Raw genomic sequence first — 14,863 nt, 5'->3', positions numbered from 1 at the left:
TTTGGTAAGCAGAAAGAAAGATTTGGCTCTAAAGTTTTGACATTTTCAGCTTTTACGGCTTGTGGAGTTTTGCATGATTTTTAAAGATGGAATTTCTTTAAGATTTCAGCTCATCATTGACAAATGCTTTCTGAGTTTCTTACGATTTAATGAACCAGAGGTTTTCCTTTTTAGAGCATTGAGTCTCTCAAAGTGGAATGGAGTGTGAGTCGTCTGACATTCTCTCTGTTGTATTTTCAGAGAATAGCGGCTATAAAGCAGGCCTTGAGTGCACACAACATCAGTTTCTTTCTGAGGGGAGGATACTGGGTCTTAGTGACTTTAGCTGACTCCAGTTCAGGTAAATATGTAAACAAAGCTCCCAACAGACCAACCTTTGGATGCCTGTTTGAGTTCTGATAAATTAAGGAGGAAATCTCTGTATCAATATGTGTGTGTACATATACACACATACGTATATACTTACTTGATACTTGCTCCATATAGGTACGCACATAAATAAATATGGGTATATATGTAAGTATGTAAATATATATATACACACATACACGCACACATGTATTTATGGATATATTTTCATTTGGTACTTGTTAACAATTACCACCAAATAAATATTTCTTACATATTTCCACTTTGTCATACCTCATGATTTGTATCAGAAGATTCTTGCTTTTTTCTGTGTAACCATGACATTAAGTAAATACTTCTGTTGTACAAAATAGTGCCCTGAAGGAAGAGCCAACCAGGCTTCAAAAAAACCATCTGATGAATTAAAGGCACTTTGGCTGCACTAGCTGCCAAGAAAGCAGAGCGTCTTTACCATTATATGAGCCATTAACTCTCCTGATGTAACTCCATGGGTCTCAGACATAGGCTTGCATCTCTGCCTTGTATCTCTGATCTTCAAATCAACTAATGTGAAGCTTGCTGTGGGGTCTCCACGTTGCTAATCCTGTCCTGAGATAAATTACATGTTTTTTCTTTGTTTAAAACAAATGGAAACAGGGGGGTTTGCATTTCCTGCATCTCTGGATTCACTGTGTAGCTGGAAACTGGTTGAAGAGAGTACGTGTGCATACGTGTCTGTATTTTGAACAGAGATACGTTAAAATGATGTTTTAACCGCAAAGTTCAGCTTTGACTTGAACCTTGTATTAGAATGTCCCATAATTTTTGTTTGTCTATCATCTCCCATAATACATCCTTCTTTCTTATTTCACGTGTTGTGGAGAACAGCTTAGCTGACCACAATCAATTTATGTAAATACCGGTGTGATATTTTTTCTGTCAGCACTCTGTAGAAGACAAAGCTCTTTTATCTAGTCGCTAATGTAGAATCATGCTACAGTCTCGCTGTGGTACCTCATCTGGTTTAAAGGGCTAACATTTGTTAGCCAGCACAAAAGGCTGGGATTGAAAGAAGACCATGTTCCTTCCAGCCTTTACCAAGGTACAACCTTGAGGAGTTCATTTGTTATTCAGAGCCTTAGTTTCTCCATTTGCGAAATTAATACAGCCCTGCTTTTGCAACGCATGTATTTAGGGTATGTGATAATTTCCTATGATAACTTTAGATACCCAGAAAAAAACTCACTGAGTATGCAAATAATTCAATTTTCAGGGGTTTGGGTTTTGTGTTTTTTTTTAATTGGTCCTCTGTCCTTCAGTCGCAAATCACCAATTAATTTTCTGTTGTTGCCTTTTTGAAGAGGCTGCAGATGGAGTGAAAAGAAGAGGTTACAGAAGTAAACAACAAATGTTTCTGACCTGACAATTAAATAGAAAAGAAAGCCCAAGAATGTGACTGATCTGAAAGAGGACGTGCTAAGCTGTTCTTTTATTTCGTATTTCAGACTCTCAGAGGATTGGAGGAGGCAGTGGCTACTGGGCTATTGTGGTTCTCTTTGTTATCTGTCTAGTCGCAGTTGGGGCTTTCATCCTCTACAAGTTCAAAAGGCAAGTAGACCTTAATCAACAACATACACATTTTAAGAGTTAGATTTATCCACAGATAACAAAACAGAGGTTTTTATTTGAAAAGGAGATTTCTTGAATTGCAAAAAGTCCACCACTTTGAAAATTGTGTTTTTCTGAACTTCTCAGACATCAAGGTACTGCACTGATGCTTGCTTTCACTTGCTGTGTTCCAAGATAAATAGCAGCAATATGGGAACTATGGAGAGTTTGTTCAGCTTGTCTAAATAATATCATCAAGAAATAGAGCTGAGCTAAAATATTATTCCTGATTAATTCCTACCATATTACTCCTAGCAGTTATGAATAAACAAAAGCTATCGGGACAAGGAGTGCATCTGCAATGGTGATTTGCTTAAAAAAGTAGTTTTATCAAAATGTGTAGCGCTATGGAGTTTCTCTTTGCACATGTTACATTTTAATTGCGGGAGCAATGCCACATAGTATGACTAATGGAAATAGATTAGCGTTAATTTGACACTGGAGTGTGTTGAGGGGAGAAATAATTCTGGAAGTGGCCCTTATGCAAGACATATTCTCAAAACTGACAAGGGAAACCAGGCCAGCCTTTGACAGTCCAATATATCTTTAGTCCTGAATTCATTTTAATCAGAACTAGTAGGGTGCTGTGCAATTCAAAGAATTTTGTTCTTGTTCATGAGTCTGTGTTATCATTGGCTATGCTCTTGGTATTTTTGTATCTCTGGGGCATTTAGAAGCTATTGGGTTTGAGCATACTGGAAACAAACCTTCATGATCATCAAATCCTGATGTCCTTACTCAGTGAGGATTCCAATTGATTTGTATTGTTTTTTAAAGATTGTTTCTTATTTGAAATAACCATGTTTATAGAAATGGGTGCGGCACTGAGTTTGTGATAGCGGTAAGCTTAGAAAGCATTTAAGTAAGAGCTTGTTTAGATAAAAACTTTTTAAGTCAATAGAGAAACCCCCTTTTTTCCAAGAATCTCTTCATTTTCCCGCTGCAGCACCTAAGTTTCTTAGAGCTCATAGTGACTGATTGCTCTAAAGGGACAAAGCACAGAATGCTGTATCAGACTGCCTACAATTGAATAAAAATCCGTTTTGCTATTTTAGGTGCCTGCAGCAAGGAAAAGCATAAAAATGGTTGATGTGATGTAATTATATTATTTCAGTAGCAAGACATGGAGGATTTGCTGTTTGTAGTGTGGGATCATAAAACTTGCTTGTGATATCTTTTGAAAGCTGTATGATGTATATCTTTTATTAGCTCTTAAATGAGAGCAATTAAATAACAGACACAATTACTGCATGGCAAAAGAAGTATAAAATATTCAAGAAAGGAAGAAAAAAATTATTTTCCTTGAGTTCTTTCTAAAATGCCCAATGAACCATTGCTTTATAAATAGAGCTTTTATTAAGGAGGAAACTGTAGTACAATTTGCAAATTGCAAGCTTTAATGTCTCTCACGCTTCTACATATAATTTGTGAAAATAATTTGCACTTAAATTTTGCAGGGCTTTAATTTAGGTGTGAGTGAGGAGAATTGTGAGATATATTAAAATGTTTCTCAGTAGCCTGAAAACTGCTGTTGGCATTGATGAATGACCATGCAGTAGTATTCAATTTTAGTCCGTATCATATCTGTTTCTGAGATACTTGACAGAATTATTTTTAAATATTCCTGCTAAGCTTTTCCAAGATGACAATTTTTTTTGATTGCATCCTTCATTTGCAATTTGATCTTCAAAGAATATTGAGCACCTAATCGGTGCTACATTTGAAAAATCACTTTTTCCCTGAGTGCTCCCTGTGAACTCCTCTCCCACCCAAATCTTTTCTGTGTTTATAAAGATGAATAGTGAATTGCTGGATCCCCATGGAGTACTTACTTGTGAGTATAGTCCCTTTAAAGTCAATACAGTGAGCATGTAAGTTTACAAACTGGTCCATAGGGACTGAGGCTGTGAAACTGAGTGTCCTTTATAGATACAAAGGTTGCAAGTTGTAATGCACGAAGGCAGCTTGTCAATATTATATGCCTGTATATTAAAAATTAATTTGCTGAAAGAATGCCATAGGCAACAAAAATTGTTCAATTTTAGGAGATAATTTCAGCAGAATAACACTGGGCCCTATGGTAACTCAGTACATGCAAATATAAATATTAATTATTTCCCCATAGAAATTACAGACGCGTATAAGGTGTTGAAATGTTAATACTGCCCATAATTTTTATGTATGATTCACAAAATTAAGGAGGAGATGGAAGACATTTGGTGGTGCTTTCCTTTCATTTATGTAAGTTGATAGTCAGATACTCCCTTCAGAAAAGGGTTGAAACTCCTTTTTTCCCCAAGTCAGAGAAATGTTTATTAATCTTGGTTTTATCACTACACTAACTGGGTCTTCAGGACTTGCAGTTGGCACTGGGGCGGAGGCAAAGCAAGTGGTCTGCAGAAGATTGCATGGACCTGCCTTGGACTATTCTCTATTTCTTTCTCTCTGTTTGCTGGCCCAGTGGACAGTTCTTTACTTAAGGTTGTTTGATACCTGGAAAGATGCAAGATGGAAAGACTGGCTTGCAGATAAGATGGTGGCTGGATTTGCAGGGAGGTTACAGCTTCATACATGAAAGCATTTCATCCATTTGCAATGAGCAGAGGCACTGTTCAGAACTTGTGATGAAAAGTAAAGAGAAAATAGTGGACTTCTGTGTAGACCATAGTACAGCTTCGATAGAAAATGGAGAAACCAAACTGCCCAATGGTTCCTGAGTGCCAAGGCCCCTTGTCCCCAAGCATGGTCACCTGCCCTCCCTGTCCGGATTATTTCTGAAGTTCATGTTGTAAGAACTTGGGTCTTAATTTACACTAATTTTTGTCAAGCGTAATTGCAAGATGAAAGACGGTGTTGACAAGACATCAGGGACTAATCTAATGCCTCTTTTTTATGAATTTTTCAGGGCAATCAAGACAGCTATGATGAATCTTACTGCTCCTGTTTAATTTCTCATTTTTTGAAAACTGCAATAGCCAGCGCTAAAAATTGGTGTCCCTCACAAGAAGTAAATCTCACAAAATTAGTCTGGGGGAGATCAGTAATCTAAAAATAACAATCCTGCATAAGATTCTGTGTCAGATGCCTCATATGCAGAAAACGAAGAGAGTATTTTATCTAATTAAGTAGGGGGGTAAGGGAAAAACAGAGGCATATTCATATAGAGGTAGTGGGATTTTGGCTGATTAGTTATATGCATAGTAAAAACCAACACCATCTCATCACTCCTGAAGGAATTCCCATTAAAAAGAAAATATTAAAATTGTTTAATTTCCCACTACTCTAATCAAAGCTAAAATTGTAGGCTCTGCTGGGTAATCAGAGCTGTCATGGCTGTCTAGCTAATGATTAGGTGACTGTAGGTTACATCGGTTCTGATATGCCCTCATCCCAAATACTTAACCACTGACTGGGAAGACTGCTGCCCTCTGTTCTTATATGCAGTAAATTGGCAAGCATTTATCATTTCATCTCCCCGCATGTGTGCCCCCACCACCCACTTTATCTAATGGCCTATTTGGGCATCCAGCCACTTCTCACCAGGAACATGTGCTCAAAAAACTGGTGCTAGAGTCCCTGGAGCGACTCCTGGCAATCCCGAGAGTGGTTAGTTGCTTTAGACAAAAAAAAAAAAAGGCAAAAAAGTTTTGAGACCCCCAGGGTTTTGAGCCTTTGTGATTACAGTGGGTAAGCAATACAGATTGGGACTATTTTCACCTGGTAAATGAAAAGTAAATTTTAAATGATAAATGCTGATGGTTTTAAAAACTAATTATAGTTGTATCCCACAAATGAGCAAAGATTGGTTTAGATAGTTTGGGGGGAAACTTTCAGCATGGCAGCGAGGAGTGAGAGGTAAATACTCCATCTGCTAAATCTGACTGCGGCTGTGGCACAAGAGGCAGTGCAGACAATGAACATGGATGGCGGGCAAGCCAAGAATAATTTGCCTTTTCTTTGCTCTTACTTTCTGAGTATGGAAATCACCAATCTGATGCCTCAAGCAAACAACATGTTACAATACTCACTAACATGCTTCAGTTGTTTAAGCATCCAGGTAAAATGGACTACAGCTGCTTCTTTTGACCAGAACAATATGAAGCAGCTGGAAAAGATTTTTGAGAAATCAGGTCTATTTTTTAATGCAGATCTGGGACCTGCATATGGTGGGGGGTTTTTTTATACCATACCATCTTTACTAAATTTGGTTCAGTAAAAACACACTTTGTCCATTCCCTTTGAAACAATGTTTATACTTTTTTGTGGGTTTCAAGTTGCCATCCAGAAAAGATTTCTTCATCCTTTCAGAGCAAGCTTCTATGGTGTGGGGTCCTGGGCAACAGTATAAAGAAGGCAAATAGCACTGTCTGCACTAGGCAAAGTGGAGGAAAGGAAAATTGTATTTTAGCCACATCACAGCTGCCACGTAATCATCATGTTACTAGTGGAAGATCTGAAATCACCCTTTTCTTGTTTTTCACTTCTGTATAACAGGATATTAGAGTAGCCAAACCAGAGCAAATAGTTGGCTTTTCTGCTTAGGTATATTACCTGCCTAATAGTAGCAAATTAGATTCTCTAAGAATATGAAAATCTTCGTCTTTTAATTTGTGTGCAAGCTACTGCCAGTGTACTTAAACATTGTTTTCACAGATCACCGTGAATCTACGTCAGCCAAATTTATAGCATTTTTTGTGTATTCCTTTTTTCCCCACTACTATGAAGTGCCACTTTTGGTAAATGAACCCCCTCCTGGGTCATTTCCACAATCTGGAGCAGAACTGTGTTATCTTTCTGCCTCATTGACTTACTATCTCATTTTCAGTCTCTGAAGAAAAGCTATCTTTTTTCGCCACCTTGCTTATACTACTTTTATGTTCCATGAGAGCAAATTTAGTCCCAATCCATGCCATTTAGTTATAAAAAAAACAGGCACTAATTTAACGATGCATAATATTTCATAAAAACTTCCTTAGAAATCAAAGTAAGAGCATGTAGAAAAGATTTCGGAAATGAGAGAGGCAAGTAAATCAGGAGTGCCTTAAAGCACAAAGAAGTCAGTCATCTGAACATTAATCCAAACATAATAAAGCCAACACCACAATAAAGTATTCTATTTAATGGATTATTATTGTTGTTAGTTTTATTTACGTTCCAAGAGAATGCTGCATTATTCCGTATCCTTTGCCATATGAATCTGTTCCTATTTTTTATACTAAACAGAATCTTAATCAAGCCTCTGGAAAATGAATGAAGTTGCATAAAGGCCAATGAATATTGGCTCCACAAGGAAGGAATTGAAAGCCAGATAAACTAGAGAGTTCAAATGAGTGGGAATCAGTATCTCATCCCCCTCCTGCTGTTCCTTACTGCTGAACATTTTTAAGTGCAAACAGATTCGGGTATGAACTGATTAGAATTTGTGAATATAGGGAGGAAAAAAATACTTTCTGGAATATTTTTTAAAAGGTGTGGGACCTGGAGAGCTTGGTGAAAGCCATGCGCTGTGATGTTCATTAGTAGTTCTGTTTAGAATTAAGTCTCCAGTTCTTATTTTTATGGTCCTCAAAGCAGGCATGAATATTTCTTCTTCTTCTTCATGATTGAAATAAAATGCTACAGAGAAAACAAAAGGAACTAAAAAAGTAAACCATGGAGTGCTGTTCAGCAGAGGTAATTGTCTCCAGTGATGGATGCGAAGCACATGCATTTTGCAGCTGAAGAGTAAACCCCCAAAATAAATTATTGCATAATCTTTTTCTCTGTTCTTATAAATGTGCTTTCAATTTTCATATGGCTGATATAAATCTCTTGGGTCAAATTTCATGTCTTGTCATGTTTTCACAGTAGTCTTTTATGTAGACCCAAGCATTTCAGCTCTGCCTACTTCAAACAGTTACATTGGACTCAACATAAATTGCTTCCTTAAGAAGAATAAAGCACATTTGGGTACACAAGAGTTTCTCTCTGTATAATTAGGGGTAGCAGCTTCCTTCCTACGTGTTAGAGCAGTAACGAGTGACTGGAAAATTGCCAGAATCAGGCCCATCTTTAGCAAGGATTCAGTATCCACATCCTGTTCCACCCCACAGTGCGGTTGTCCCTTATAAACAGAACATCTGGCACGTGTTAAAAATGCCTCTTGAAAAGGCTTGGACTATCATTTTCTTCAGTCTGGTTAAGTCTCTTCCTTGTAAAACTGAACCAATATGAAACACGTAGAGATCTCTATAATGTATAAAAGGTCAAATGCCTACCAGGTATGCCTTCACAAGACCTGTAATATTCTCCTTCCTCCGATCCATACTCCATGTTACAGTCTAAGATGCTCTACTCTGTAAGTGTGAGGAGCAAAGGAATGTATGGAGGAGTCACTGAGTACCTCAGCTTTATACCTTCCATGAAGCATTTGTACTTAGCAGGATTGGGCTCATGAGGTTTAGGTGAGTGAGAAATAACAGCTTATGCCTTTTCTCCTTTTGTCTGTAACCCATAAAGAAGTGCTCTTAACAGCAATACGTTTAATCATTATTTGTGAACGTGTGAGGTTTCTTCATTCAGGAACCCCTTAATATGTTTAATAGTCTGTGTTGTGATTGTTGTGATCTCTAACTAGTAAGTCTTACCAGAAACGTGAGTTGAAGCCTCAGGATTTACATTAAAGGACAGACCTTGTTGACCTGGTTTCAGACAGGTCCTTCAGCCTGGGCAGACAACAGTTAGACTAGCAGCTCTGCTCCCTTTACTTAACTGCAAAGGTCTGATCTGCCATATGGGTTTGAGATGGGTAACATTTTTATTATGCCAAAAATATTTTGATAATGCCATTGATGCTTCTACAATCTGTCAGAAATGCAGTTTTGAGACGGTCCCCTAATTATTGCAGAATCGTATGTGCTAATTCTGCAGATGTGTTGCAAAGACATTCTTCTGGGTTTTGTTTCCCTTAGGCATTTGGTGGTGGACTGAAAGTGAGCAATTTGACAGGTTTGATACAGGTCTGATTGGGAGGGATACTGTTTTCCACATGACCAGTTTCATTAGCAGACACATTAAAAACAGTCTGAAGTTACTGGCCCTAGAGAAAAAAATCTAAATTAATTACCTAATGTATTTGTTTTGGTAATGAGGAATGTCCTTCCCCCTTTCAACATGGCTTTTTTCATCCATTTAATGGGAGGAGAGTGATACAGGGCTTGGCTTTATGTGTATGTTTGTGTTGGAGGAGCCCTCGGACCTGTTGAAGTGGCCATAATAGCACAGCATTGTGCTATCAGACCTTCTTTCCATCCTTGTCCTTTGCATTTGATTAGTACTGTGCTTTATTTACTCCATGCTCACTGAGATACAGAAAAGAGCAAGAACAATCAGATTTTTCTTTGTTGCTGCTTATAAATAATGGGATAAAATACCTGATTTATATATATATATATATAAAAAATTGTGTGTGTGTGTGTATACACATACCTACACAGATGTGTGTGTGTGTTTACGTATACAGGTATGTAGGATGCAATTCATCTCTTGGATAGTTCAAATTAAAGGGAGGAGATCCTCTTCAGTCATCTTTCACTGTTTAGCAATTTCTATTTATTCTGATTACTTTGATGCAATGAAAGGTGCTGTTCAAAATAGTTCACTGCAGTAACTTTTTTCTCAGACTAAGATGGTGCCACCTGGTAAAGAACCTTTCTTCTGAAATGACATTTAAAGACAGGTCATCTTCAAAAACCTAGATAAAACAGAGCAACCTGTGTATTTATCCAGCTTTCAAACTGCTGCCAGAATATGGAGCAGAAGACTGTTGTTTTTAGAGAAATGCCTAAAAATTAGTGTCACTTTTTCCATCTTCTCACTGTCTGAAGGAGGTCAGCAGAAACTGCAGCTTAACATCAGCAGTTCAACCCCATTTTCTCTTTTCTTCTCGTTGTCTGCCCATTGCAATAATCTGTGTTTAAGCACAGACTTTGACAGCCATGATCTGCTGTCATGCTGATCAAGTTGTCAAGCTGCTTCTTGAGGTGTAGGAAACAGAGCTTACAACCTGCAACTCCCTAGTCAGAAGTGTCTGCTTGGTGCCTAGGATGTCCTTATTCACCTTGCAGGTGAATGCAGCTACAGCAAAAGGTATAGCTCTTGAGAAATGTTTAAACCATAAATTCTGTTGCAAAGTTAGAAGTCCCTGATTATTCCCTTTGATTTTACAAAGTCTAATTTAAGTTAATCTAGTTAAGAACTCTTTATCAATACTGAGTCTTAAGCCTCCCAGTCTCAGCCGTGGTGCTAATTGTTCATTAGAGCTGATAGAGCCATTTAATAACATGCTTTTTGTTTTTCTAGATTCAAATCAGAATGAATAAATTAAATGCTGTCTGCTATAGATAGTTTTGTCTAATTCAGCAGTGCCCAGTAGTCCTGGGCCAAGCTTTACACTCTGTCTCCTTCAGTGCTGCCTGCTTAACTTCAGCAACTTCCCCTGTCTTCTTATTTGCCCTTATCGATGCCTGTTTACCTCCTTACTCCTTACCGCTTGGTCCTCGCCTCCTGGTTCTTCACTCTCTGCTCCCTTTCCATTCCCTGTCTCCTGGATTTCTCCTGCTTCTTTCTCCTCAACCCTGATGGGAGTATGAGAGTGCCAGTTGATGCTATCACCCTTCGATGTCAGCCCACCTCACCAAGGAGATGCGATGATGGTTGTGACCCAGCTTAATGTTTGTGAAGACACCTGGAACCAGGAGTGAATGCCTGATGGGCCTTTCTATTGCTTGAGCTCTTAAAATAGTTTTTCTGTGGTTTTAGTAAATTTTTTTCAGTATTGTTCATTGTCAATCTTAGTCAGAAATTGATGCTTAATTATTATGTTGTTATGAACATCGTGATAAGGCAGTTACGTAAAACTGTGACTGAGAATAACGAGTTGATAAGTTTAGGTTGTGAACACAAAATTAAGGAAGGGTGGGATTGGTGCTGTTTTGTGATTCTGGAATGACTTTGCTCTGCTGGAGCTCTGCTCTGATGCCAGCATGTGCGTGACATGAAGGAACTCCATCACAAGACTTTTTCTCCTTGTCCAATTTAGGAAACTGCCAGGCAGAAATGTCTACGCCCAGATGCACAACGAAAAAGAGCAGGAGATGACAAGCCCTGTTAATCATAGTGAGGACACCCAGAACATCATCCAGGGTGAGGAGTTTATTGATGATGATCTGGACTCTCAAACACTAGGTAACGCAAGAGGTAACTTCATTTTTAGTTTATAAATGTTCGTAAGTAATTGATTTTTAATTGGTACTTGTTTTCATTTTAGCTTTTTTTCATTTTTGGCTCAGTCTCAGGAAGAAGCAAATAGTACACCACTAACAAAGGGTTATCTCTTTTTTTTTTTGCTTGCTTGTGATACAGGTTAATGTATGGATGACATGCTATATAGAGCATGAGTATAGAGATAATACAGTTTAATGTCAGGAGACTTACTTGGACAATTTTAGAGAGAAATTCTATTTGATAGAACAGGATATAATAGGTAACAGTTGAATTAACTCAGTAATCCCCTGAATTAGTGGAAAATGGAGTTTAGGCCAGAAGGATTTGTAGAGGCAATGTTGCCATGATTTCAAATGGATTGTATCTAGATCCATTGCTATATTTACCATCATATTCTAGAGGCATTTAAAGTTTTCATGATTAGAAACATTAAATTTATTCCTGTATAAAAAGTATCATGAGACTTCCCCAATTTAGCTGGTAGCTTTCTAGTAATCATCGGGTGGTCATAAGGAACACATGAGGGAAACTTTTTGAGAATATCTCTCAGTGCAAATGATTTCAATGTCAAGTGGAAGTGTATATTTCCTGGCACCCTGTGGTTATTTTTAATGAAACATGGAGTGCTGATCTATAAAGTTCCTTTCTTGTAAAATTTACCATTGTGTTCAGACTGCTTTCAGGTCACAGTCTGAAAAGTGTAGGGCAATGGAAAAAGCTCCCCAGTTCCATTTCTACACATTTTGTGAAAATACATCAGATAACGCAAAGCCTTTGGGATTTGTAGCAGTAGATTCATGGTGTAACAGGCAACTGTAATGCCTTCATGAACGCACGGAAGAAGATGTGTTTTAGCTGCACCAGAGGTAGCCTGGGGAAGGACAGAACTTTGTCAGAGGAGAGATTTCTTTGTCTTGGATCTCACCTTTATTGTTCGTTGTCTATGTCTTTATTTTCATTTTCTGAACTGTGTGCTGCTTCTAGGTTCTTGGAGGTGTTAGCTTTGAGCACACGGGAAGAATCCAGCCTCCTGCTTTGCTTTGTGTGTTTCTGTCTTTTCTTTGACAACCTTTATGTATGAGTATCACCAGGTTTTCATTCAGATTTTGCAAGACGACCTTGATTACACTCCTGACTTCACCAGAGTTAGTTCCAAAAACAAGCTGGCAAAACGGAGTCTATGTTAAAATTGTTTGATCAACTGATCTCCAGGGTCTTTAGAGGAGAAGGCTGAATGCTAACAAAATCCTTGCAGGCATGCCTATTGAAGCGGAGCATTCAAACACCTCTAGTAATGTACAAAAGCATAACTTCTTTTAATGGCAGAAAATCCCTTATGGCCTATTTATATAAGGCAGCTTGGGATGCTGGAATAAAGAAATGCTACCCTGATTTGTAATGCATTCAAAAATAATCTATACTTGCCCTGCACTCCTTACTCAGAGAAAAAAAAAATTCTTCTCTCTGAGTACAGCATTATTAGGGTTAAACAGTGCAAGATCATGATGTTTCAATGTGAAACTTAAGACAGTTAGCAAATGCAGATCTCGAGGTGATTTGTGTTTCTGCCAGGTTGTCAACACCAGCAGCATTTCCAGCGGAGTAGAGAGTTCATTTCTGTGGATCATAATCATCCGTATTTGTCAGCTACTGTACAGCTTTTAGACACAAGACTTTTTTTAAGACATAAAACTATACTTCTGTTCGCTGTACTGTTTTGTTACTTGCAATACTTCCACTAGCTCCGGTATTGCACAGTACCGCCAAGAAAATATTCCTGTTAATGATACTCCTCTATTTTATCTGGCTAGAGTATGAAACATGTTATAATCCCTGCTTTATATTAAATTCTGTTTTGCGACATTATTTGCAGAAGGTTCCTATGCTATGGAGATCCCTTCTAGTTCTGGTGAGCTTTCTCCCTCCCTGGTGGGAGATGTCGGTAGCAGCCTCCGCTCCATGCACAGCAGGGAGTTACAGGCCTGGGTTTCTGTTTGTTCTCTCTCTTCTCATAACTTTTGAATTTCCACAGTACAGTATTTCCAGACTCACCCATCCACTTTTTTTGTTTTCTATATATTTTATGTTGCCTACTTTATCGCAACCCCCACCTTGGGACTCCTCAACACCATTACCTTGCAGTGACTCCTTCTGGGAGAAGTGGCAACTTGAACAGCTACAGAGTTCCCTTATTGCTGATGCCGGTCAGTGTCCAGTCCCAGGTCAGTGGCATGTTGAATGGACGCCTCAGGTTCCATTCTCCTCCCTCACCTGCACCCCTCGAGACAACTACACCTTTTTAAGCCACAAAGAGAACCAACTTATGCTGTCACTGGGATAGAAACCCTAGGAATTCGCCAAAATCCACCACCATGAGCAAAAGCTTTGCGCGAAAGTATGCTGTAGGTACATGGAGCAGTTGCACCAACCTTCACCTGACCTGTTGTTTGTTAAAGCCACTCTCTTTATGTGATTGACTTGTCCCTGCAATAAAAGGGGGATTTATTGTGAAGTGCTTGAAATACACTAATGCTGGCCTTTTGTTTCTCTATTTTCGTAGGCAATCACTCAGGCGTGGTTTTGAGCATCAACTCCAGAGAGATGCACAGTTACCTGGTTAGCTGATATTTGCAGCTGAACACAAAAACCGAAAGACTCTTCTCTGTATCATTTTATTTTTCCCTGGTGATGTCACAAAATTGCAAATATGGCTGTAAATGCTGGTGGAGAGGAGGTTTCTTATCAGTCCGGTGGGAAAAAGTGTCCATCATCAGTTACCGAGGCAGAAGGTTGATACATCTTGTGTTCACGCTATGGCCTGGGAACTCGTTACAATTGAAACTCAAACTATGGTAGCAAATTTGTAGCCCTAGGCACCTTCAATGCCACCTTATTTCTTTTCTGTATATGCTCTAGTTCTTTATGTTTATTTTTAGAAGGATTGACTGTAACTTTTTAATTATATTTTTAATTGAGGTATTCAGCAGAAGGCTGGGACTCTTCAGCCCGAAAAGGTGATTTTTACACAAGCGACTAGACCAGAATGGATGGTTGGTTCATCACGATGACATTTTTTTAAAAGGCCAAGTGTTTCTGTACTGGGAGAGGACTGAGTAAGGAGACAAATGCACTCCTAGTCGATACTTAAGCTCTTAACTTAAACATGTGTGAGACAATCTAATGAATTTAGGCTTAGGCCCTTCTGTGGATTAAAGGAAGTAAAGTGTTAATTAAGATATCTCATAATATAGGATAATGCTTTTGTAAGTGTAGCAAGTCCTGACAAACCATCAGCACCAGTATCTCCCCCAATCCCACCCCATGTCAAATAAAAACACCAGCTTGATGCTGTTTCCAGACCAGGTGCCTTCACTTGCGGACAGTCATTTCAGTTGCTCTCTGCTTGTCTCCTGAGCGACTGCCTCTAGGACGATGGCAGCTGCCGGATGAGTTATCCTGTAAAACCCCATGCTGGTGGCCTGTCTCTTCTTAAATTTCCAGAGAGTGTAAATACCTCTTCTAAGTCGCTTTCTTTGTACGGTTATTTTTTCAAAACTTCCTATTAGGGCAGAGGTGCCGGGTA

The 14,863-nt window shown here is 38.7% G+C and overlaps 1 protein-coding gene across 1 annotated transcript in view; it reads left to right on the top strand.

The window, feature by feature from the left end:
- SORCS2 (sortilin related VPS10 domain containing receptor 2) overlaps window positions 1-13,864 on the top strand; it is a 460,992-nt gene extending 447,128 nt beyond the window's left edge. Inside the window, 5 exon segments of the mRNA XM_059817647.1 lie at window positions 241-340; window positions 1,854-1,956; window positions 11,096-11,253; window positions 13,423-13,502; window positions 13,841-13,864. Coding sequence (XP_059673630.1) covers window positions 241-340; window positions 1,854-1,956; window positions 11,096-11,253; window positions 13,423-13,502; window positions 13,841-13,864 — 465 coding nt within the window.
- Window positions 13,865-14,863: the final 999 nt, after the last annotated feature.

The sequence above is a fragment of the Gavia stellata genome, chromosome 5 (assembly GCF_030936135.1).
Source record: "Gavia stellata isolate bGavSte3 chromosome 5, bGavSte3.hap2, whole genome shotgun sequence".
Lineage (NCBI taxonomy): Eukaryota > Metazoa > Chordata > Aves > Gaviiformes > Gaviidae > Gavia > Gavia stellata.
The sequence above is the reverse complement of the archived record's forward strand: the minus strand, read 5'-3'. Positions and strand labels throughout refer to the sequence as shown.